Below are 25,813 nucleotides of genomic sequence, written 5' to 3' on the forward strand. Positions count from 1 at the left end.
CTAAGATTCCCATCCTGGAGCACCAGGAAGCCATCATTAACTCATGAAACCAATTCCATTCTCTGGCTGCGCCCAACTCATGTTCAGGGTGAGAGTTCTCTGCAAGGTTACCAACTAGCAGGGAATTCAAATCCACATGGTCCTGGCCGAGTAACCTTATATGAGGAGGCCAGCTCCCCAGGACAGATCTAAGCCATAGTTTCTGGTGGGGATGGGTAGAGGTTAAACCCCAGCTTGGCTGGGTGGCGATGTCAAATCTCATATTAGCTTTGTCTTCCTCCCCACCAAACAGCTTTCAATCTGAATGTTGTGACCTCTTGGCTGTTTCTCTCTTGCTGTCAGACAATACTAGCAATACACTTGTTTTTGCAAAACAGCTTAACTTAGGTACTTTTCACACATTTGTTTCAAATGATTGTAAAACATACGGGGCAACAGGAGGCATGGATCACACTGCATATGTTTAGGGCAGCTTTTGTTTTTTGTTCCTTTAATGGTATAGCAGTGGTAGCTGAGGCTCTGAGATTTTGTGGGGCAGATTTTCAGAAAACTCTGTTTGATCAGAATGCCTTTCACATTCAGAAGCAGCACAGAAATCCAACTGCCCAAACTGGGGGCTCGAAGAATAGGGTTTTGCAGGTGGTCAGTCCCTGGGCTATTCAATAACGCCTCCAAAAGGTGTTTTATAGCTAGGACCCCCTCTGTGCTGTATGTTTTGTCAAAGGATCCTCCAGGTCTCCACTTTGCCGGCCTTGCTCATGGGTGACTTTTGAAGGGATTGGTCAGCTTCCACCTCAGCACTTTGCCTTATCAATGTCTAGTCGCCATCTAGTGGCCAAAGACTGTATCCACCAGCTACCCAGATAGAAGGCAAATAAAGCCTTTCGACCACCTTGCAGTCCAACACCAATGTTGGGAATGAAATGCAAGGACATGAGTGAACTGTCTGTGTGTTTAGAGCCCAGTGTAACACCAGTCAGAAGCCCCAGAAGCAACCACTCAGACTGAAAAATACACTAGCTCTCCTGAGGGCAGCGGAAACATGAGTGGACCCGGCCCAAGTGCCCAGGAGGGGTTTACTGTAACTGCAATACTGGCAGCCCAGCTGCTGACCTTATAAGTGAACCTCTGCCAGGTGGCCCCCACTGGACCCTCAGGACAAGCAGAGAGGTTGTGCATGAGGATTTTGGGGGGAGCCTGGCCGTGGCCTTTGATATGGTCTACTGAATAGCCAAACAGCTTTTGTTTGCTTGTTTTGTATTTTGTATTTAAAAATCTTGTCAAATGTTTTTGTGTTAGGAATAAAAAGTCATAAACTACTCCCAACTTTGTTTCTTGAGGAATGTTCTGATTCCAACAGAAAGAGGTTGGAAATCTCAAGGGGTGTGTGGTCAGGGTGGTCAGTGGACCAGGGAAGTGGACTGCTTGGATTTCCAAATGGTTTCAGTGGAAGATGACCATCCAGAAGTGCGATGTGGGGCAGTCTGCTCCGGAAATTCACACCCACCCACCCCCTTCACCTCCTTGTGCTGCGATATTAGCATTAGCATTGGCTTGGAGCATCTACTTCTTCCAGAGCTGGCTGCTAATGTTGAAACCACCCCAAGATTTCTCACCCCACCCACCCCAGGTTTCTAAAGAGATGGTGTCTGTAGCTAGCCTTAATTGACTGGGCAAGGTGGTCCCTATGGTCCCTTCCAGCATTTCCAAATCTTGGACTCAAATCCTTTTCTCTTGGTGTGATCATGAGCCTAGAGAATTCTGAGCAATAGGAAGCCAGGGCTTTCCTCGGCTCTGTAACAGGGTCAAACCAGGGAATGGCTCACCTTGTGAGGTTTGGGTATCCCCAGGGGTACTACCGTAGGGGGCATTATTTATTAGGAAGCTCAACAAGGTAACTACAGCCTGGGGTGCGTGAGTGCAAGGCTGTGTGTGTGTGTGTGTGTGTGTCTGCACGTGTGCACGCTTATGTGTGTGTGTGTGTGTGTGTGTGGAATTACATTGATGCATTTCTTGAGAAAGGTGCAAGAATTTCACCTACACAGAGGGACACATCTGCTTTGTTATTTATAATAGAAAGCTAAATTTTAATTTTTTAAAGGACACTGCTAATGATTGAGAATCGAGTTTTTAGTTTTGCTATTTTTTTTAATTGGTAGAGGATTTTTTATATATTTTTTCCATTTTGTTGGGTTGTGTCCTTATTTATATAAATACTTTATCTGTGAGAGGCAAGGAAGAAAACTTCTTTGCTTTTAATTATTGTGGTTGTCATTGTCCCTATTTTATTTCTGGTGTGATTTATCTGTCTTACCTTCTAAATGAGAAAATGTTTTCCTGTATTTGTACATTGTCAGATTCTATAGTTTCATAGATAATTTAACCAAATTGCTCTATGTATTATTATTCTGTGAGTATAAAGTTCTATTTTAATGTCTGTAAATACTTCAGAACTGGCTTCTTTTCTCAAACTCCACTGTGGAGTTATTGTTTACATCACAAAAACTGTAGAATCTCTATGCTCATGTACTGTAAATAGTGAAGTGATCTGCTTATAAATAAACTTAACAAATACACTATGGAGATTAAAAAGAAAATACCACCCACAGCTCTGCCCAGGTGTGTCTTTCTTTATTGGGTCCTATGTGCTTGTTGAGGGTTGCTCCGGCTACTAACTAGGAAAAGGCTTCTAGTTTCAGGGTCATCTCTCAGAGAAGACCTCAGCCCAGGGTGCCTCTCCAAAACTTTCCAAGTTTGCTTGTCCTTTCTTCATAGCACTTTTCATGGATCACAAGGAACCATTCAGACTTGCTTCCCATAACATTGTTCCATTACCAACTTATTGCCAGTATGACTTATAAAGCTATACCACCTTCTGAACGAGGACTCCCTTGTTTTGGTATATCTGCTTTTCCACACACACATACTACATATATGTGCTAAAAGAGATATTTTGACATTATGGTTTCAGGCAGACACTTGCCAGTTGACAACTGTGAAACAGTCTCTGGACAGAGACTATGGAAAAGAGACTTGAATTATGTACCATATTTGGGTGAACTTGAAACATTTTCCTTTGCTTACTTACTCCCAGTGAGAGCAGTGAAGAGTGGCGTCTCCCAGGACCTTTCATCTTGGATGTGTGTGTTGTTGCTGCGAAGCTGCCCTGGGTTGAGCCAATACGGCTAGGCCTTAACACCTGGCACGGATCTGTCATTGGCTGCAGGCCACCCCCCTCAGGCAAACTGTCTCCCTGGGGATGAGGTGATCCCGAAGGGACTGAGTCTGAGGGCTGCTTGTTGACAGCGCTCATCACTGCTGAGACCACAGTCTTCAGTAAAGACTGTGTAAAGGGCCTGGGCAGCTCATCACAGTATCTGCCACACCTGGATATTAGGGGTTCAGGTGTGGCGTGTGGTCATGGTGTGATTATGTTTGAAAACACCCATTCATCTTTAAAGATGCGTAATGCAGGAGTCAATGATATGCCTGGAATTTGCTTTTAAATATTTCAGCTAAGGAAAAAAAAAAAGAAAACTCTAAAAGGACAGATGAAGCGAATGCGGCAAAAATCCTGCTGTTCGAGTCTGCTTGACGGGTAGGAGTCAATTCATTGTGTAATTCTCTACTTCTGTGAATGGTTGCATATTTGTGTACCATAAAATGAAAGTATAAGAACACAAAAGATTCTAGGTAAGTAGGTGAGTCCCGCACTAATGTTTGGGTCTGTGAAAGCTAAAACGTCGGTTGTCACTCAATAAAAAGTTCTCACAGCTGAAAAAGAGGCTTGAAAGCCACTAGGAAAGATGTAAACTAAATTCTCTTTCAGTTTTCAAGCCCCACAACTCTGACTTCTCGAGCAGGTGAAGTGTAGTTTCCCACCGGCCTGGGTCCTCTCGTTCATGAAGGGTGGGGCCGGCCTGGGCCCTGGGTCCTCGCTCTGCTATTGGACACAGCAAGACTTGGATGCAGGCCCGCCCCCAGGTTGCTTTCCGCCGGGCTGACTTCCTGCGGCTGCTGCAATCAGGAAAGACGACACACCAGGTGAGAGGAGGCTGCCGCGGGCTTTCCCTATGACCTTGTTTGGACCAAGAGTTGCAAACTCAAGGGCTTTGGAGGTCCTACATCCACCACTATTGGAGTTTGTCCTACTCTGGTCAGGGGCAGTTGGGGAGGAGTAGAGGGGAGGCTCCTTTGCTGGGAGCCTCAGTCTTGGGAACCAAGCTGTGCCACTGCTGAGGTGTGATTTGACCATGACACTTCACCTCTGCGAGCCTCTGTGCTCTCTTATGTAGAATGGGGGCAATTGGGTTGTGGAGGGGCCTGAATGGGCCTACGTGTGTAAGGCTCTGTGGTCGTGAGCGCCCAGTGTGTGTGGGGTTGGGCCCCCCATCCTCCCGCTTCCGCAAACCTTGGTTGGCTGCCTGCTGTTTCTGCTTCTCCCCCTCCAGCTCCTTCATCTTGGTCTCGTACTCATCGGCGAGCGCTTTCCACTCCTTGCGGTTGTTGGTGATCCCATCCAGCATGGGAGTGATCTCCTCGTGGAAACGGGAGAATTCCTGCAAGAGACAGAGCCTCTGGCACAGGCACAGAGCCCTGGAATCCGGCTCCAGGCAGAGCACAGTGTGTTATGTCCTCACTGGAGTGAGCTTCCCCAGGGGGGCGGCAGCTTCCATCACCCAGTGGTGTTGGAGACGATGCTGCAGGGCCCTCCGTCACAAGGTCCCATACCTCGCTTGCGTAATACCCTCCTGGGGCACCACCTGGCTTTCAGGATGGATCACAAACTCCACAAGGCTCCCAGACCCGGTGGTCTTCCTCATCACCAGCTGGAACCCTCCAGACATTCCAGATCTCTGTCTGGGCCTCAGACCAGCTCGTCGCTTTGCTGGAACTCTCTAACTTCCCCCTCTTTTCCCTTGAGGGCTCTACTCAGACATCACTTCCCCAGGGAAGCCTCTTCTGATCCCCAAGGTAAGTCGAATCCTCTATTAGCAGCTCCCCAAACCTTACATTCCCACTTCACATTTCACTGCAGTGACCCCCTCTGCTAGTCTGCCTCCGGAGCTGTGCGCTGGGGAGGCAGGCACATCTCTGCTTGTTCACTGGGGTGACCCTGGCCCAATACAAGGTCTGGGGCACAAAGATGCGACAAGGATTCTAACGGTCTCTTAGCCCTAGAATAAAAATAATGCCTTTAAGCACAGCATGAGACAGTTTATGATGCTCTGTGTCTCCTTTGGTCCTCAGAAAACTCCTGCCAGGTGGGACAATGATACTCCTCACTTCTAGATTTTTGGGTGAAGAAATGGAGATGCAGATTGGCAGAGATTTGCATAAGGTGAGAAAGGCACATCCAGGGTTCACTTCAGAGTTCAGCCAGAGCTAGCTGTGCTCAGATCAATTCTGCCACCAGCCGTGTGACCTTGGGCAGGTCCCCATGAAATTGGGACGGTACCTCATGGAGTTGCTGTGATAATGCACGTAAAGCTCTTAGCCCAGGCCCCGTTGTTTTGTATATTACTGATGATCACAGAGAGCATCAGCTACCCTGCCCTGTTGCTTGGAGGATCCCGGTTAGTCTGTGTTGTATCAGAGATGCACTCGTGCGCCCCCTGCGGGCAGAAGGGCTGCAGCTCAAGTGAAAGTGAAAGTTGCTTAGTCGTGTCTGACTCTTTGTGACCACATGGACTATGTAGTCCATGGAATTCTCCAGGCTAGCATACTCGAGTGGGTGGCCTTTCCCTTCTCCAGGGGATCTTCCCAACCCAGAGATCAGACCCAGGTCTCGAGCACTGCAGGCGGATTCTTTACCTGCTGAGCCACAAGGGAAGCCCAAGAACACTGGAGTGGGTAGCCTATCCCTTCTCCAGTGGATCTTCCTGACCCAGAAACCGAACTGGAGTCTCCTGCATTGCAGGTGGATTCCTTAACAATGAGTTTATCAGGAAAGCGCCCACGCAGCAGAAAGAGCCCTCAAATACAGGGTCAGGCTCCCCCTCTGATGCTGTGTCCTGGCCCTGTCATTTCTCCTCTCTGACATCTGTCTCCTCGTGTAACGTAGCCAAAATAAAAATAACCAATGGGAGGTGGATGGTGGCACAGATAATATGGATAGGGGCATGGCGGGGTTCTCAAGAGGGAGACTTTAACGTTGAGCCAAAGCTCAAAGAGAAAATTCAGAGTATCTTTCGACAGTTGAGTAACTGTGACCTGTCATATTCCCGCCAGCTGGGGAAGTTAACTGGACATGTATCTGCTATGCTCCCCATGTCTCTGCCTGAAAAGATGATACATCATTTGACCCACAACTATTTACTGAACAACTCTGGGCTTCCTTGATAGCTCAGTTGGTAAAGAATCCACCTGCAATGCAGCAGACCCCGGTTTGATTCCTGGGTCAGGAAGATCCCCGGGAGAAGGGATAGACTACCCACTCCAGCATTCTTGGGTTTCCCTTGTGGCTCATCTGGTAAAGAATCCGCCTGCAATGTGGGAGACCTAGGTTAGATCCCTGGGTTGGTAAGATCCCCTGGAGAAGGGAAAGGCTACCCACTCGCATATTCTGGCCTGGAGAATTCATGGACTATACAGTCCATGGGGTCGCAAAGGGTCGGACACGACTGAGCAACCTTTACTTAGGATGTATGAAGCTCCAGGCTCTGGCCTGGGTGAAAAGTCACAGAAGCTCTTATGGGGCTGTCCTGACAACCAAATGCCACTGGAGGTGAGATGCATTTTGTAAAGTAGCACTCACAGGTCACTTGCCAGGGTTTTTTATTCCTGATATCATTTGGGAATCCCAGGCTCATCAGAGACATTTTGTTGGGCCTGAGAAAGCGAAGGACCTACCTTGTAGACAAAGGTGCAAACAAAGTCGATGAAGCCGACCTGAAGCTTAGGGAGTTCATCTGCCTTGTTTCTGTCCATCATGGGCTGTCGGGGAGAGAGAGTTAATTGCACTGGGCCCCTGTTGGGCTGATGCAGCAGGGAACCCATCCTACCTATAAAGTGAAGCATTCTTCCAAAACAAAAACCCTCTCACTGGTCTCCCTGAGTCTGGTGGGGAGCCAGTGGACCATTCCAGCCAAGTTTACTTTCAACATCGATAGATTCACAGCTGGACAGGTCTTCCCCTTGCATAGTCTGTGCTGTTAGCACAGAGCCATGGGAGGTAGACTCCTAGACTGTCGGAACTGAAAGGGAAATCTAAGTTTTGGCCACTTGTCTATCTCGACTGAGCTGACTGAGCCAAGGATACACCTTAGAGCAGGGTCTCCAAACTTTGGGAGGGAGTATGTTGCTGGGCCCACCCCCAGAGTTTCTGTCCAGGTAGGTCCAGGGTGTGCATGGCGGGGGAGGAGGTGGAGTGGTCTGTGGACTTGCATCTCTAATGTGTACCCAGGTAACAAGGTTGATGGTGGTCTCCAGGGAACACACTTCGAGAACCACTGCATTAGGGGAAGGTCATCTCTGTGGTAAGGTCACACATCTGTGTGTCAAGGATGAAGGGGCACATCTCTCCATCATGGCCAGGTCACTGCTCTCCACCAGAACAAGATCACACGCCCAGTATCAGGCTGAGGTCCCTTTTCTACTCACAATGGGATTCTGTTGCAGCACCGTGCGCTCCAGGTCACCTTGTTCCCAGAATTCAGCAGCAACCAGCAGAGCCACCTGCAACAGGCAGACGCCCTCCACAGAGTCAGGTCCCAGCCCCGGTCCTACCCCTGCTCCCATCCCACTTGGGCTTCCAGCTCAGCAAAAAACACCCCACTCCTGCCCTACCACCCCACGCTATGTCATCACAAGGGATTCCCATGTCTTGCCAGAGGATAATGGAGCAGTGGGCTGCCTCAGCAGCTAGAGAATCCAAGCTGCATTAGCTGCTGTCACCAGGACTGGGATTCTCCTCCTCTCAGGACAGGAGGAGCGCATACCTTGCTCTGCACCTCCCAAGGCTTGGTGATGGCTGAGAGATCACAGGCGGTCATCATCATGGCCCTGCACACAAGGACACCATCCATCAGTCCGGAGGCAGTGCTGTATATCTGGTTGAGTCCATCTATCTCTTCTTTTTCTGCCCCTACTGGTAGGTGGCCTCATCCCATTGTGAACAGAGGTGTCAATGCCCAACTGCATCTGAAGGTCAGGTTTTGAAGTCAAACAGATTTAAATCCTGCCTTTGTCAGTTATTAGGAGTTTGGCATTAGGCAATTAAATGAAATTCTCCGTGCTGCAGTTTTCTTGTCTGTAATAATACTGCTACTTTCTTCACGGAGTGAGTGCAAGATTCAATGAGATAATGTGTGTAAAAATCTATGTGCACAATGTGTGTGTGTGTTAGCCAGTCATGTCTGTTTGTGACCCCATGGACTGTAGCCTGCCAGGCTCCTCTGTCCATGGAATTTTCCAGGCAAGAATACTGGAGTGGGTTGACATTCCCTTCTCCAGGATGTCTTCCCAATCCAGGGATCAAACTGGGGTCTCCTGCAGTGCAGGCAGATTCTTTACTGTCTGAGGCACCGGGGAAGCCCATGTGCACAGTAAACTGGCAATTATCAGGAACACATGTTGGATTTCCATACATTAGGTGCCCCACACTGTTCTAGGCATTTTATAAATATCAATTTCATTTAAATCTCATCACATCCTCAGAGTTCCTTCTGACTAGAATGGAACAGTATTTCTCAACCTTTTTCTCTTCATCCTCCCTGATCTATTGTCAAAGAACCTTTTTATACATCTTTCCTATAACCACTTCACCATGAAATTTTAATAACACAGACATACTGTACCTCTGGAGGGCCACAGATCACTGTATTATCTAAGATTTTTTTTTTGCTCCTCTCCTGAGAACTACTTTTTGCCTCATCAGGTAATGCATGATGAAAGGAGAAGGACAACCCTGGTCATTGTGAGGAAGCCTTATGTTAAGAAGTAGAGGAATGGACTGAGGAAAGAAAGGATTAAAAGATATACTCTTAAAAAGACTTTCACAGTAATAGGAAGGTAAGACAGGTATTGTTACATAGTTAGGTATGACATAAGACAGAAAGGGAAGGACCATGTGAAAAGAATTGGAGCAAGAGGAGGGAATTTGATAAGGTATTTCAGAGATGGGGCACAGTGGTATGAAGTCTGGGATGGGAATCCAGGGTCATGTGCTGTGGGTGTCAGTCTCATGCTGGGGGGTGCAGGTGTATCCAATAAGCAGGGAGCGCATTGACGTTTCAGGGTTGGATCATGACTCATCAGAGCTGCTTGGCGGCACCTGTGGGATAGAGCAGCGAGAGGGAGGGAGGCAGGGAGGAAGGAAGGGGAGATGCTGCAGCAGCTCAGGAAGGACAGCAGAGGGCCTGAACTCCCTGGCTGGGAGAGCATGGGATCAACCCCATGTGGTAGAGTCAACCCCGCTTGGTGAGAGGATGGGCAGAGACTGTGGGGGATAGTTGGAGAAGCCTGGGGCTCTGAACCTAACTAGGACTTGGATGATTTTATAATTAACCAGATATATCTGGCATAGGTTACATAAGCTGGTCTGGGAGGCCTTAAGAGTTATGAAATGTTAACAAGTTTAACTATCTTTAACCTCAAAAACTCAAAAAATTCCTTAAGTAAATAAGCTTCCAGGAATGCATACATCTTCTTAGGAACACATTCAGTAGTAGTGTTAGTCGTGCAGTCGTATCCGACTCTTTGCAACCCCATGGACTGTAGCCCACCAGGCTCCTCTGTCCATGGGATTCTCCAGGCAAGAATGCTGGAGTGGGTTGCCGTTCCGTTCTCCAGGGGATCTTCCTGACCCAGTGATCGAACCTGGGTCTCCTGCATTACAGGCAGATTCTTTCCATATGAGCCACAGAGACGTCCCATAGGAAAACATTATTCCTTGTAATAGCATCAGAACACATGCCTGTTGCTTACTGTTAAGTGTTGTCAACTTGCTACACTTACTGTCAAACACATTAAGCAAATGAATGTTTGGTTGCACATCCAGGAGTCACTGGTTCCTTGTTACCTGTCAGTGTCCACATTGTGAGTGGACACAGGAGAGCTCTGGATGTCTACTTTCCCTGGGTGAAGAAAGCATGTGACAATTACTCCCAGGAGTTAGGGAAACACCTAAATGTTTTATAGATAGATATTTGATATGTGCATGGGATGGGGGCTGGGGGTGGGGGACACTTGGACACCAGAAAAGTCAGTCCCAAGCTTCATGCCCTAAAGACAAGGCATTATATTCCCTTCAGCACTGTGGCCTTAGGTGTTCTTTGACCAAGATGCTATGTTAGGCATTAGGGACCCAGAGAGGCCTGTGGGGAGTCACGTACGGAGCAGAGGGGAAACACATTCTAGGCAGAGAGAGAACATCTAGTGCAAAGGCCTTGGAAGAAAGCCTGGAAGCAAGGAGGGGCTCAGGGAGCAGATGGAAGAGGGGTTGAGAGGGGACCTGAGATGAACAGGGTAGACCCAGAGCCCAGGTGAGGGGACATTTTCATACTAAGAGCAACAGGAAGAGTCACTGAAGAGTGGGGGAGGGGTCATATTTGCATTTTGCAGAGAACAACACAATGGCTTCAGTAGTAAGGTCCCAGGAGCCTAGTTAGGAAGCCATTGAAGGGTCCAGACAAGAGATGGATGTGGCAATAAAATGAAGCATCCAGACAGACAAGGCATTTAAAAGTAAACTCAGCATGACTTGGGGATAGATTAGACATGCAGAGTGAGGCAGACGGCAGTGTCAGGATGAAAGAGGACACCGCGGTTATTATGCAGAAAAGAGCTAGAGTAAGTCTTGAAGACGTGGAGGAATTTGAACCTCATCCTCAAGGTGGGTGAGAGTCATCAATTGTGGGGGCGGATGAAGTTGAACAGCATAAAATTGAGTGCAAGGCTTTGGAGTCAGACCGAGCAATTAGATCCTCACTCTTGTCCTTAGTTGTCATATCCAGGACAAGTGACTTATATCTTTGAGGCTCTCTCTGATCTTTGGTGAAACAAGATAATCACATTAGGTTGGGTCGTACAAAACTCTGATTTTGTGGGTCACAAACAGTCGATTGCAGCAACATGGATGACCTAGAGATCGTCATACTGAGGGGAGTAAGTCAGAGAAGGAGAAATATCGTATGGCATTTTAAATGTGTAATCTAAAGAATGATACAAATGTACTTACGAACCAGAGACTAGTAGACTTAGCGAACTTACGGTTGCCAGGGGGAAGGATGGGGAACAGGGTGATGAAGGAGTTTGCGGTGGATATGTACATCCTGCTGAATTTAAAATGGATAACCAACAAGGACCTACTGTTAATATATACCACATGAAACCGTGCTCAATGTTATGTGGCAGCCTGGATGGGAGTTTGAGGGAGAGTGGATACATGGATATGTATGGCTGAGTCCCTTTGTAGTTCACCTGAAATTATCACAACATTGTTTGTCAGCTATATATAAAAAAGTTAAAAAAAAAATAAAACAGTTGAAAGTCAGCAATTTCATGGGCTCAATGCAATATATCTGTCCTAGGGGTTACTGTGACCAATACATAAGATGATTTTATAAGTGCTACCATGGTCCTTATCTTCATCACTATCACCTGCATCATATTAATCACCAGGATGGGCTCCTGCGCACCAGGCCCAAAGCAAACATTACTTCTGCTCAGCTGAGAGGCTCAGCAGTGCTTCTCCTTGACCCTTAGCTCGAAGCGTGACCCTGGAAGCATCCCAGGGACCCTTGCGAGGCATTCAGACTCTTCCTGGAATTACCCTTGGTCTGAAGTGGATAGCCTGTGGGGGAAGTTTGAAGGGAGCCAAGGAAAGCTGTGGGTGTATGGGAGGGGGATAGGGTGACCTGGTTGATGTTCCACGAATGCCCATGTGACACTAGGTAAGTCACTTTGTCTCTCTGAGCCTCATTTTTTTCATCTGTAAAACATGAGACCAGGAGGCACCAACTTTTTCTGTAAAGGGCCAGATAGCAAATATTTTAGGTTTTGCAGAGCATGTGCACTCGATCGCATTACTCAGTTTCATCATCGCAATGGGAAAGCAGCCACAGATAAGATCAGTTGGTGCTTGGCCACCAGAAAGGTGCTGCTGAGGCCTGGGCTTCGTGGCCTGGGGCTTGAGGGGGGTTGGAGGTTGTTAACTCACCCAGCACACCTTTGCTGAGTGCTCACTGTATGCCAGGCCCTGGAGAGATTGCTGAGGACTTAGGACTGAGAGCAGCCCTGGAGGCATTTACCATTAAAATAGCTCTTAATCGACTGGCCCCACACCATTGGGGTTCATGAATTGTGCAGTTTGTGGTGTTTTTGGTGTCTTTCTGGTTTTCATACTTTTCCTCTGGTCCTTCCCAAAGTTCCACTCTCTTGAACACAGTGAGCACCTTATACCAGGTACCAGGTGACACTGGAGCCGAGGTGATGAGCTCACTGGGTTTTAAGTGGCTCTTAATTGCTGCTTGACAACAGCTATATACAAAGTCTTGGCCACTATTCCATTATTTGCAGGATGTATATTAGAAGAACATGTTTAGCACAGTGGTTGCCTTTGGATTCAAATGCAAATACTGTTTTTAAATTCTTTTATGGGGTAGGGGAAAGGGTGGAGAAGGAAGGACTTATTACTTGCAGCAAATAAGGGGAACACCAGGGCATCTTTTCCCAAAGCCGTGTCTCCCTGAACTAGCAAAATTGGGGACATTTGAAACTATGGGTACATGTGTATTTCTGAGGGGGCTTGAGTAGAGAATTCAGCACAGAATTGGAGCAAAGACTGAGTCCAAGTTTCACTTGATTGAAGTCAGGAGGGTCCACATTATCATTCCATCCCTTACCTGGGTGGGGGCCTTAGTTCCCGGTGGCAGGACTTACTGAAGTTCAATTTCTTTATGTCTCATGGAGAAAGAATTTGGTGAGAGACAAGGTGATAGGTAAGAAGTGGATTTATTTAGAGAGGTACACATTCCATTGACAGAATGTGGTCTGTCTCAAAAGGCAAGAGTGGCCCTGGGAGAAAAACACTCCACAGACAGAGTGTGGGCAGATTCTAAATTCTTAACATTCATTTCTAGATGGTTGGATGGATGGGGAAGGGGAGGATGAGCTGCAGAGTAAAAAAAAAAAAGAAAGAAAATGACAGGGTCACTTATTTCTAAGTCAGTGCCTAAGTAGGTTCAGGTTACTTTTAGGCACTTGTGAAAATATTTAAATTTTAGTTTCTTTAAAAAAAAACAACAACAACATAGTAATACTGAATATATGAATAATGAGTTAAGCCTGGATTATATTCGCGTTTCTATTAACAGTCATGAAATATGATTTTTATTTATTTAAATGGAGAAAGACGCCATTAAGGCAAAAGTACCTATGACCCATCCACAAATGTCATAATGTGGCCCTCTATTAAAGGATATCAATCTATGGGTACTAAAATTGGAATTCTTATAATTTCTTTTTTGTTTTGTAGTAGTTTTTTTTTTTTTAATAGCTCAAGGACAAAATTACAAACTTTATTAAAATAAATGCAATTTATATTTTCAGGTATAGCAGCTGGGTCAGAGATCATCTGCTGCTGCTGCTGCTAAGTCACATCAGTCGTGTCCGACTCTGTGCGACCCCATAGACGGCACCCAACAGGCTCCTCTGTCCCTAGGATTCTCCAGGCAATAACACTAGAGTGGGTTGCCATTTCCTTCTCCAATGCATGAAAGTGAAAAGTGAAAGTAAAGTTGCTCAGTCATGTCCGACTCTTAGCGACCCCATGAACTGCAGCCTACCATGCTCCTTCATCCATGGGATTCTCCAGGCAAGGGTACTGGAGTGGGTTGCCATTGCCTTCTCCTTTATAATTTCTATTTATCAGGAAATATTATTCGCTATTATCTTTATTCCCTCCACCATAGTTTGAAGGTGAAGTCGTTCAGTCGTGTCTGACTCTTTGCAACCCCATGGACTGTAGCCCACCAGGCTCCTCACTCCATGGAATTTTCCAGGCAAGAGTACTGGAGTGGGTTGCCATTTCCTTCTCCAGAGGATATTCCCAACCCAGAGATCAAACCTGGGTCTCCCGCACTGCATGCAGACACTTTACCATCTGAGCCACCAGCGAAGCCCTGATTCCACCATAGTTTGGACCCAGGTAAATAGCAGGGAGGGAACACAACTCCACCCATCAACAGAAAATTGGATTAAAGATTTACTGAGCATGGCCACGCCCATCAGAACAAGACCCAGTTTCCCCCTGTCAGTCTCTCCCATCAGGAAGCTTCCATAAGCCTCTTATCCTTCTCTATCAGAGGGCAGACAGCATGAAAACCATAATCACAGAAAACTAACCAATCTGATCACATGGACCACAGCCTTGTCTAACTCAGTCAAACTATGAGCCATGCCGTATAGGGCCACCCAAGACGGACAGGTCATGGTGGAGAGTTATGACAAAATGTGGTCCACTGGACACAGGAATGGCAAACCACTTTATTATTCTTGCCTTGAGAACTCCATGAACAGTATGAAAAGGCAAAAAGATAGGACAATGAAAGATGAACTCCTCAGGTCGTTAGGTGCCCAATATGCTACTGGAGATCATTGGAGAAATAACTCTACAAAGAAAGAAGAGACAGGGCCAAAGCAAAAACAACACCTAGTTGTAGATGTGACTGGTGATGGAAGCAAGGTCCGATGCTATAAAGAGCAATATTGCATAGGAACATGGAATGTTAGGTCCATGAATCAAGGCAAATTGGAACTGGTCTGGTTCCAAATAGGAAAAGGAGTGCGTCAAGGCTGTATATTGTCACCCGGCTTATTTAACTTATATGCAGAGTACATCATTAGAAACACTGGGTTGGAAGAAACACAAGCTGGAATCAAGATTGCCAGGAGAAATATCAATAACGTGACATGCAGATGACACCACCCTTATGGGAGAAAGTGAAGAGGAGCTAAAAAGCCTCTTGATGGAAGTGAAAGAGGAGAGTGAAAAAGTTGGCTTCAAGCTCAACATTCAGAGAACAAAGATCATGGCATCTGGTCCCATCACTTCATGGGAAATAGATGGGGAAACAGTGGAAACAGTGTCAGACTTTATTCTGGGGGGCTCCAAAAAACCACTGCAGATGGTGACTGCAGCCATGAAATTAAAAGACGCTTACTCCTTGGAAGAAAAGTTATGACCAATCTAGATAGTATATTCAAAAGCAGAGACATTACTTTGCCGACTAAGGTCCGTCTAGTCAAGGCTATGGTTTTTCCAGTGGTCGTGTATGGATGTGAGAGTTGGACTGTTAAGAAGGCTGTGCGCCGAAGAATTGATGCTTTTGAACTGTGGTGTTGGAGAAGACTCTTGAGAGTCCCTTGGACTGCAAGGAGATCCAACCAGTCCATTCTGAAGGAGATCAACCCTGGGATTTCTTTGGAAGGAATGATGCTAAAGCTGAAGCTCCAGTACTTTGGCCACCTCATGCAAAGAGTTGACTCATTGGAAAAGACTCAGATGCTGGGAGGGATTGGGGGCAGGAGGAGAAGGGGACAACCGAGGAGGAGATGCCTGGATGGCATCACTGACTCCACGGACGTGAATCTGAGTGAACTCCGGGAGATGGTGATGGACAGGGAGGCCTGGTGTGCAGCGATTCATGGGGTCGCAAAGAGTCGGACACGGCTGAGCAACTGAACTGAACTGAAACAGGAGATGGCAAGAGTGAACATTGACATTTTAGGAATGAGCGAACTAAAATGGACTGGAACGGGTGAATTTAACTTGAATGACCATTATATCTATACTGTGGGCAAGAATCCCTTAGAAGAAATGGAGTAGCCGTCATAGTCAACAAAAGAGTGTGAAATGCAGTACTTGGATGCCATCTCAAAAATGACAGAATGATCTCTGTTCATTTCCAAGGCAAACCATTCACTATCATGGTAATCCAAGTCTATGCCCCGACCAGTAATGCTGAAGAAGCTGAAGTTGAATGGTTCTATGAAGACCTACAAGACCTTCTAGAACTAACACCTCAAAAAGATGTCCTTTTCATTATAGGGGACTGGATGCCAAAGTAGGAAGTCAAGAAACACTTGGAGTAACAGGCAAATTTGGCCTTGGAGTACAGAATGAAGCAGGGCAAAGGCTAAGAGTTTTGCCAAGAGAACGCACTGGTCATAGCAAACACCCTCTTCCAAAAACACAAGAGAAGACTCTACACATGGACATCACCAGATGGTCAATACCGAAATCAGATTGATTATATTCTTTGCAGCCAAAGATTGAGGAACCCTATACAGTCAGCAAAAACTAGACCAGGAGCTGACTGTGGCTCAGATCATGAACTCCTTATTGCCAAATTCAGACTGAAATTGAAGAAGGTAGGGAAAACCACTAGACCATTCAGGTATGACCTAAATCAAATCCCTTATGATTATACAGTGGAAGTGAGAAATAGATTCAAGGGATCTGATAGAGTGCCTGATGAACTATGGATGGAGGTTTGTGACATTGTACAGGAGACAGGGATAAAGACCATCCCCAAGAAAAAGAAATGCAAATAGGCAAAATGGCTGTCTGAGGAGGCCTTACAAATAGCTGTAAAAGAAGAAAAGTGAAAAGCAAAAGAGGAAAGGAAAGATATACCCATTTGAATGCAGAGTTCCAAAGAATAACAAGAAGAGATAAGAAAGCCTTCCTCAGTGATCAGTGCAAAGAAATAGAGGAAAACAATAGAATGGGAAAGACTAGAGATCTCAAGAAAATTAGAGATACCAAGGGAACATTTCATGCAAAGATGGGCTTGATAAAAGACATAAATGGTATAATAGAAGCAGAAGATATTAAGAAGAGGTGGCAAGAATGCACAGAAGAACTGTACAAAAAAGATCTTCATGACCCAGATAATCACGATGGTATGATCACTCACCTAGAGCCAGACATCCTGGAATGTGAAGTCAAGTGGGCCTTAGGAAGCATCACTACAAACAAAGCTAGTGGAGGTGATGGAATTCCAGTGGAGCTATTTCAAATCCTGAAAGATGATGCTGTGAAAGTGCTGCACTCAATATGCCAGCAAATTTGGAAAACTCAGCAGTGGCCACAGGACTGGAAAAGGTCAGTTTTCATTCCAATCCCAAGGAAAGGCAATGCCAAAGAATGCTCAAACTACCACACAATTGCACTCATCTCACACACTAGTAAAGTAACGCTCAAAATTCTCCAAGCCAAGCTTCAACAGTATGTGAACCATGAACTTCCAGATGTTCAAGCTTGTTTTAGAAAAGGCAGAGGAACCAGATATCAAATTACCAACGTCCGCTGGATCATTGAAAAAGCAAGAGAGTTCCAGAGAAACATCTATTTCTGCTTTATTGACTATGCCAAAGCCTTTGTGTGGATCATCACAAATTGTGGAAAATTCTTCAAGAGAAGGGAATACCAGACCACCTGACCTGCCTCCTGAGAAATCTGTATGCAGGTCAGGAAGCAATAGTTAGAACTGGACATGGAACAAGAGACTGGTTCCAGATCGGGAAAGGAGTACATCAAGGCTGTATATTTTCACCCTGCTTATTTAAAGAGTACATCATAAGAAATGCTGGGCTGGATGAAGCACAAGCTGGAATCAAGATTGCCAGGAGAAATATGAATAATCTCAGATATGCAGATGACACCACCCTTATGGCAGAAAGTGAAGAACTTAAGAGTCTCTTGATGAAAGTGAAAGAGGAGAGTGAAAAAGTTGGCTTAAAGCTCAACATCCAGAAAACTAAGATCATGGCATCTGGTCCCATCACTTCATGGCAAACAGATGGGGAAACAGTGGAAACAGTGACAGAGTTTATTTTGGGGGGCTGCAAAATCAGTGCCGATGGTGATTGCAGCCATGAAATAAAAAGATGCTTACTCCTTGGAAGGAAAGTTATGACAAAACTAGACAGCATATTAAAAAGCAGAAACATTACTTTGCCAACAAAATTCTGTCTAGTTAAGGCTATTGTTTTTCCACTTGTCATATATGGATGTGAGTGTTGGACTATAAAGAAAACTGAGCTCTGAAGAATTGATGCTTTTGAACTGTGGTGTTTGAGAAGACTCTTGAGAGTCCCTTGGACTGCAAGGAGATCCATCCAGTCCATCCTAAAGGAGATCAGTCCTGGGTGTTCATTGGAAGGACTGATGCTGAAGCTGAAACTCCAATACTTTGGCCACCTGGTGCAGAGAGCTGACTCATTTGAAAAGACCCTGATGCTGGGAAAGATTGAAGATGGGAGGAGAAGGGGATGACATAGGATGAGATGGTTGGATGGCATCACCGACTCAATGGATATGAGTCTAAGTAAACTCCAGGAGTTGGTGATGGACAGGGAGGCCTGGCATGCTGCAGTCCATGGGGTCGCAAAGAGTAGGACAGGACTGAGAGACTGAACTGAACTGATTATTCTTTTTATTCCCCGCCCCCAACCATTAAAAAGATAATTGCCATTCATAGCTCATGGCAGGTGGCAGGCCTCACGCTCTAGCCATGGAGGATCTCTAAGCCATCCAGGGCATCGTCTGTCATATTACCAGGTTTGAAACCTTCAATTCGGTGTAGACTGAAAGGATTTAATGACAAGTGGAAGTCATGCCCTGATTCTGAAGGTACTGTAACATCCTGGTCCTACAGTAAGCACAGTGAATTAGGCTGACCCAAGAGATAGCAAAGCAGGAGACTCACAGATGTGGTTGGGACTTCCCTAGTGGTCCAGTGCCTAGGACTCCGCAGGAACTTCCACTGCAGAGGGCATGGGTTTGATCCCTGGTCAGGGAACTAAGATCCCACATACCTCAGGATGAGGAGAAAAAAAAAAAAAAAAAGATACCTCAAGGATTGAGGTGTGGACCTCAGATAAGATGAAGCTTACTGACCCGAGCGCTCCAAGGTAATCAGAGTGGAGGAGACAAGTGTCGGGTTTTTTCCCTCAAAACAACCAATGCTGTCACCAACTGGGTGTCCTCTGATTCAACTCAATTCATTTCAATACAATTCACTTTTAACCCTTGACTAGCGTCAGACTTTGCATGTTGGAGGGCTCCGTCCAAAAAGACTTCCCTCACCTTGGAAATCAGTTGCAAGTATCAGAGCCCCAGGCTACAACACCTCTGTCTTGACTACAGAGGCAAGGGGTTCTCATGAACCCCAGGTTCAAAAGCTTGTTAGGACAGCCCACAAAACTTCGGAAAACTCTTCTGTTTGCCAGTTTACTGTATAGGATATAACTTAGGAATAGCCAAATGGAAGAGATGCACAGGACAAGGTGTGGGGTCATGGGTGCCTGCAGAGCTCCCATGCTCTTTTCCAGCATGTCGATGTGTTCACTGACCTAGTGGCTCTTCGAACTGTTTTTCATAGGTTTTTATGGAGATTTTGCCCCATAAACATGGTTTATTAAATCACTGGCCACTGACTGATTCAGTCTTCAGTCGTCTTCCCCTCCCCAGAGGTTGGGCTGGGGCTGAAAGTTCCAAGCTTCTAATCTTTGTCTTTCTAGTGATCAGCACCCACCCCGAAGCCCTCTAGGGTTCCACCAAGAGTTGCCTCATTAGAGCCAAAAGAAAGTGAAAGTGGCCCAGTTGTGTCCGACTCTTTGCGACTCCATGGACTTTATAGTCCATGGAATTCTCCAGGCTAGAATACTCGAGTGGGTAGCCTTTCCCTTCTCCAGGCGATCTTCCCAACCCAGGGATTGAACCCAGGTCTCCCGCATTACAGGCAGATTCTTTACCAGCTGAGCCACCAGGGTAGCCCAAGAATACTGGAGTGGGTAGCCTTTCCCTGCTCCAGGTGATCTTCCCAACCCAGGGATTGAACCCAGGTCTCCTGCATTACAGGCAGATTCTTTACCAGCTGAGCCACCAGGGAAACCCTTAGAACCAAAGACACTCCAATCAAGTCTGTGATTCATCACTATCAAGGGTTTTAGAATCTGTGTTGGGAAATGGGGACAAAGGCCAAAATACATAGGTCTCTTTATATCACAGGGAAAGCCTGGCACTGTGCCTGTCACGAGCAATGCAACACAGCACTCTACGTGCCCCGGCTCAGCCCCTGTGATAATCCATAAGATAGACACTACTGTTACTCTCTGAGCAGATGAGGAAACAGGCACAGAGAAGTGAAGTCACCTGCTCAAGGTCAATCACCAATACGTGAGAGAGATGAGACCAGACCTTCTGGAGTGAAGCCCTAAGTGTGTAACAGGTACACTATACCCAGGTGTGTAGTAGCTCTAATTGTGTGTCGAATCGCCTAATAGATGGACCAGCCCCAAGACTGCTTCACAACAGTGCTTTCCTACCAGGTGCCACTTTTGCTTCCAGGGGATATTTGGCCATGTCTGGATATAGTTCTTGGCACAGCTGGGGAGGAGGGGCTGCTACTGGGGTCTACTGAGTAGAAAGGGATTATGTTAAACATCTTTAAATGCACAGGACAGCCCCTATTACAGTTATTGCTCCCAAATGTCAATAGTGTTAAGATTGAGAACCCTACTTTATAGATCTTTGAACATTTTTCACTGAGTGCCTACCAGAAGAATTCTGAAAAATGTTTACCTTCTTGTACATTTTTAAGTTGACATCTTGACTGTTCAAATGGTTGCATTATTCTTTAAATATAAAGAAACCAGATAGCATAGCATTTTTATATCAACCATCAGTGTACCATCCATTTAAAAACAAATGAACCAGCATTTCTTTAAGATTCTAGAGTTTTAAAGTCTTCCCAGGTGGTGCTAGTGGTAAAGAACCTGCCTGCCAATGCAGGAGATAAAAGGCTTTGCCTAGAGAATCCCATGGACAAGGGAGCCTGGTGGGCTACAATCCACAGGGTCAGAAAGAGTCAGACACTACTGAAGGGACTTAGCATGCACACGCAAACCTAAGACCAGAAACCATAAATCTCCTGGAGGAAAAGGTGGGCAGAACACTCTTTGACATAAATTGTCCTGATATTTTTTTGAATCTGTCTTCTGAAGCAAAGGAAGGAAAAGCAAAAGTAAACAAATGGGACCTAATTAAACTGAAAAGCTTTTTCACAGCAAAGGAAACCATTGACAAACCAAAGATTCAACCCATAGAATGAGAAAAAATATTTGCAATTGATATGTCTAATAAGTTTAATATCCAAAAATATGAACTATTGCTACAATATCAAAAAAACAGCCTAAAAAACAAAAAAGCGAACAATTTGATTAAAAAATGAGCAGAACTGAATAGACATTTTTCCAAAGAGGAAATGCAGATTACCAACAGGAACATGGAAAGATGTTTAACATTGCTAATCATCAGGGAAATGCAAATCAAAATCACAATGAGAGATCACCTCACACTTGTCAGAAAGACCATCATCATAAAAAAAAAAATACTGATGAGAGTGTGGAGAAAAGGGAACTCTTATACACTGTTGGTGGGAATGTAAATTGGTTTAGCCATTGTGGAAAACAGTATGACGGTTTCTCATAAAACTAAAAACAGAACTACCATATGACCTAGAAACTCCACTCCTGGTTATATATCTGGGAAAAAACCACTAATTCAAAAAGATACATGCATCCCAATGTTCTTGGCAGCACTGTTTACAATTGTCAAGATATTGAAGCAACCTCAGTGTCTGTCAACAGATGAAGGGATAAAGATGTGGTGTGTATGTGTATATGTGTGTGTACATACACATATACGTATATGTATGTGCACACATATATACACACACACATACATACATCCAGTGGAGTAATGAAATTTTGTATTTGCAGCAACATAGATTGACTTGGATGGTACTATGCTAAGAGAAATCAGTCAGAGCAAGGCAAATACTATATGATGTCTTTTAAACGTGGAATCTAAAAAATACAACAAACTAGTGAACACGATGAAAGAAGCAGCAGCAGACTCACAGATATGAAGGACAAACTGGAGATGCAGTGGTTACCAGTAGGGAGAGGGAAGAGGGCAATAACAGTAGAAGAAATTAAGAGATACAAACTACTATGTATAAAATAAGCTACATGGATGTATTGTACAGCACAGAATATAGCCAATATTTTATAACTATAAATGGAGTATAACCTCTAAAAATTGTGACTCACCATATTATACACCTAAAAGTTACATAATATTGTACATCAACTATTCTTCAATTTTAAAAAGTCTGGAACTTTGCATTCTTTTTTTCTGCATAAACATGTATTTCCAGTTAACTTCCCCTACAGAGTTTATCCTAAGGTTTTATATTTGTGTGTGTGTGTGTATGTGTATCTATATATGTGTATAACTGTATATATATTACAGATATTCAAATATATATATGAAATGTGTTGATCACTTTTTCATACTGATTTTTAGCCAAATATGTCCACTAACTGAAATATGTAACTAAATATTGTTGTCTTTGATCATAGATCTCCAAGTATAGAAAACTTTCCTTCTGGATTGAATTACTATTATTACATGATTAACCAATACAATAAAATATATTACCTATTTTTTAGAAATTATTAAAAGCTCAAATATTTTTAGAAGTTCATCTATTGATAGAGAGGATGAGACTATTTTTTTTTTTTAATCAGTTAATGCATGGGGAATTCCCTGGCAGTCCAGTGGTTAGAACTCTGAGCTTTCACTGCCAAGGCAAGCGTTCAATCCCTAGTTGGGGACCTAAGATCCCATAAGCCATGTGACATGGCCAAAAATGAGTTCGTGAATATGTCATACTGCAAGACTAATCAGATGGAACAATTAGAAACCCTGGGAATGGAAAAAGTTTTGTTACAACATCATTCCATTCTTTAAATTCTTCCACATTATCAGTTGACAGTTTAATCAGATTCTCCTTTAAGTTTGTCGAAAGCAAACATTAGAGTCATTTACTTCTTTAGTTTCTGGGAAATATGCCATAAAGATTTGACTAGGATTCCTCATATGACTATTACTTGTACCCCAGACACTTTCTGTGTGGCACTTTGGTTAACCCAAGATACTCAGAACATGTTAGGTCAATTAAAATACTATTTATTTTAATATATCTTCCAGTTTTATGTCTTTGACTTTTTTTTATATTGGAGCAATTTGATTACCAATGTTGCATTAGCTTCAAGTGGACAGCAAGTGATTCAGTTATACACGTATCTATTCTCCTTTCAAACTCTTTTCCCATTTAGGTTATTACAGAATAGTGAGCAGAGTTCCCTGTGCTGTGCAGTATGTCCTTGTTTAAATATAGTAGTGTATATATGTCATCCCAAACTCCCAATTTATCCCTCCCCCTCCCAGTGCTGTATTTTTTATAAAGTGCTTTTATTTTATCACAACATTTAGCAACATTTTCATCAAAACTTTGAACCTTCAAGTTTGACTCATTTATTTCTGGAAATGTCTGCCATGTAACATAATTGGAAATGCCAGTCTTTTATTGTCAACTAAAGCCTGCAAAGAAGACTTGTTTCAGAAAGAATCTGAACTTTATTTTTCATTTCATATAAGCATGTTATTAGAATACATTCTGCTGAGCCCCACCTTATTTTTTATTCTTAATTCTAAGAAAGGCAGAGGTACTAATAGATAGATGGACAGGTATGTAGGTAGACTAGATAGATTGATGGATAGACAGACAGAAGCATGGATGAAATCAGGTACTGCTCCCTTTTTGATGGCCCTGATAGCAGGGGGCCATCCCACACCCCTAACAGCAAAGAACGTGGTTCATTCTCTGAAGGAAGTAGAGTGCTAAATAAGAGATGCTCAGCTCCTGCTGCCCCACTGTACAAAGGACAAAGCTCTCTGCTTCTAACGCCCTAACAAAATAAATATATAAGACAGGGAAGGTCCAAAGCCCTCCCTTGGGTTTATAACGCCGTGATTAAAAGGAGCTTTGAAAACACCAATATTTATTGTCCCTCTGTTTGATGCCCCAGGGGTCTTTACACTATAGACTTCAAGAAAGGGCAAGTTTGTCTTTATTTTGTCGCATGGGATAAGAGTGAGGAACTGACCATGCCTCACCTACTGTGCTTTCTCTGGAAGATAATGTAAAGAGAGAAAATACGGATTCCCTTGAGACCATCCAAGCCTGTGTTTGTCTTGGAAGGCTTTGCAAGGGCTATGTGTGCAGTCTGAAGACATCTGCTTAAGACTACGTTGGCTTTTACAATGATTCGAGAAGTCTTGCTTCTGGCTTTATTTTTTTTTTGAAACCTTTCATGTCATATCTTTGTAAATTGCATGATACTGCACTGTGTGAAAATAATACAATGTATTTAACCTGGTCCCCCATGATGGTCTTTTAAGTTTTTTTCAATATTTTTTATGATTACAAGTAATGTTGCAATGAATAACTCTATGTATACTTCTTGTAGCACAGGTGGGAGAAATTCTGTAGGGTAAATCCTGGATCTGGGATTCCCTGGGTCAAAGAGTATGGCTGGTTTCAATTTTGATAGGCATTGCCCTTCGTAAAACTGCACCTATTGGAGAGTTACCTGGCTGTCTGGGGGTTAGGACTTGGCGCTTTCACTGCAATGGCCCTGGGTGGTCAGGGTACTGAGATCTTGCGGCCAAAAAAAGTTAAGCCAACATTGAAAAACGAAGAAACAAAAACTGCACCTATTTACATTCCCACCACAGTGAACAGGATCGCCTGCTGCCCCCTTCTCTGCCCAACACCACGTGTTAGCAAACATTTCACCTTAGCCAATAGGAGGGATGAATAGTTATATCCCAAAGTAGTTTTATTTTTCATTTGTCTCTCTATGGCTAAAGTCATCATCTTTTCATATGTTTACACCCCACTGTAATTCCTTTACTGGGAAATGTTTGCTCACGCCTTTTGCTCATTTTCCTGTGGGATTAGTCTTTTTCTTGAATTATATTAACACTACTGAGGAAACTAGCTCTTTTTCTGTCAGAAGCATTACACATATTTCCCCACCGTGTATCACTTAAATTCTGACTTTAGCTCTAAGTTCTTGTGGGTGTTGTCCAGAAATCTCTAAAGTTTCATGTAGTCAAATTTATCAATCTCTTTGTGACTTTTGAATTTTATGTCACACTTAGAAAAGCTTACTCTTTTCAATTCTCCCAAGCTTTTTTCCTCTCTCCATATTATTAGTTTATGTTCGCGTTATTTTAAAATCCTTGATTCATCTTGAATTTATTTGTTATAGGAGTGAAATAGGGGTCTGCCTCTGTGACCACCTATGGCAGAATCTGAAATATATTTCTTCTTTGTCCCTGGTTCCTCACACAGAGCTCCTAAAACCCTTGGGATTTCCCTAGTGATACAGTGTCTTGTCCTTCCCAAGAAGCCCCCTTTGGGTTTACGCTAATGAAGTGTCTTAGAGTGACTGAGGGTAGGGTCCTTAGATGGGGTCAGGCCTACCTGAAAGACCAAGGGAATAGAGAGATGGACTTTCAGCCCTTTCCTGCTGGCCTCTGGGAAAGGGATGGGGTAGGGGGGAACTGCAGATTAAGCTTTGTAAAAACTATTGAACAAAGATTTAATAAGCATCAGCATGGATGAACACACCCCAGTTCTGCAGTAATGGAAGCCCCTGCATTCAGCACCCTTCTGGCCTTACCTTATGTACCTCTTTGGCCCTTCTTCTGTATTCTTTGTAACAATCCTTATACTAAACTAGTAATGTAAGTAAATGCTTCTCTGAGCTCTGTGGGCCATGCTAACAAATTAATCAAACCCAAGGAGAAGTTCACAGCAACTTCCAGTTTATAGCTGGGCAATCAGAAGCACAGGCAACCCGGACTGGCTTCATCTGAAAGGAA

General features: G+C 44.4%; 1 protein-coding gene across 1 annotated transcript in view; it reads right to left on the reverse strand.

Moving 5' to 3' along the window:
* Positions 1-3,943: 3,943 nt before the first annotated feature.
* Positions 3,944-25,813, reverse strand: part of PDE6A (phosphodiesterase 6A) — a 75,670-nt gene continuing 53,800 nt past the window's right edge. The window contains exons 18-22 of the mRNA XM_052643183.1: positions 7,941-8,004; positions 7,603-7,677; positions 6,853-6,936; positions 4,412-4,559; positions 3,944-4,017 (exon numbers count right to left, since the gene is read on the reverse strand). Coding sequence (XP_052499143.1) covers positions 3,944-4,017; positions 4,412-4,559; positions 6,853-6,936; positions 7,603-7,677; positions 7,941-8,004 — 445 coding nt within the window. The remainder of the gene's footprint in view (positions 4,018-4,411; positions 4,560-6,852; positions 6,937-7,602; positions 7,678-7,940; positions 8,005-25,813) is intronic.

Source organism: Budorcas taxicolor, chromosome 7 (genome assembly GCF_023091745.1).
Source record: "Budorcas taxicolor isolate Tak-1 chromosome 7, Takin1.1, whole genome shotgun sequence".
In the NCBI taxonomy this organism is placed as follows: Eukaryota; Metazoa; Chordata; class Mammalia; order Artiodactyla; family Bovidae; genus Budorcas; species Budorcas taxicolor.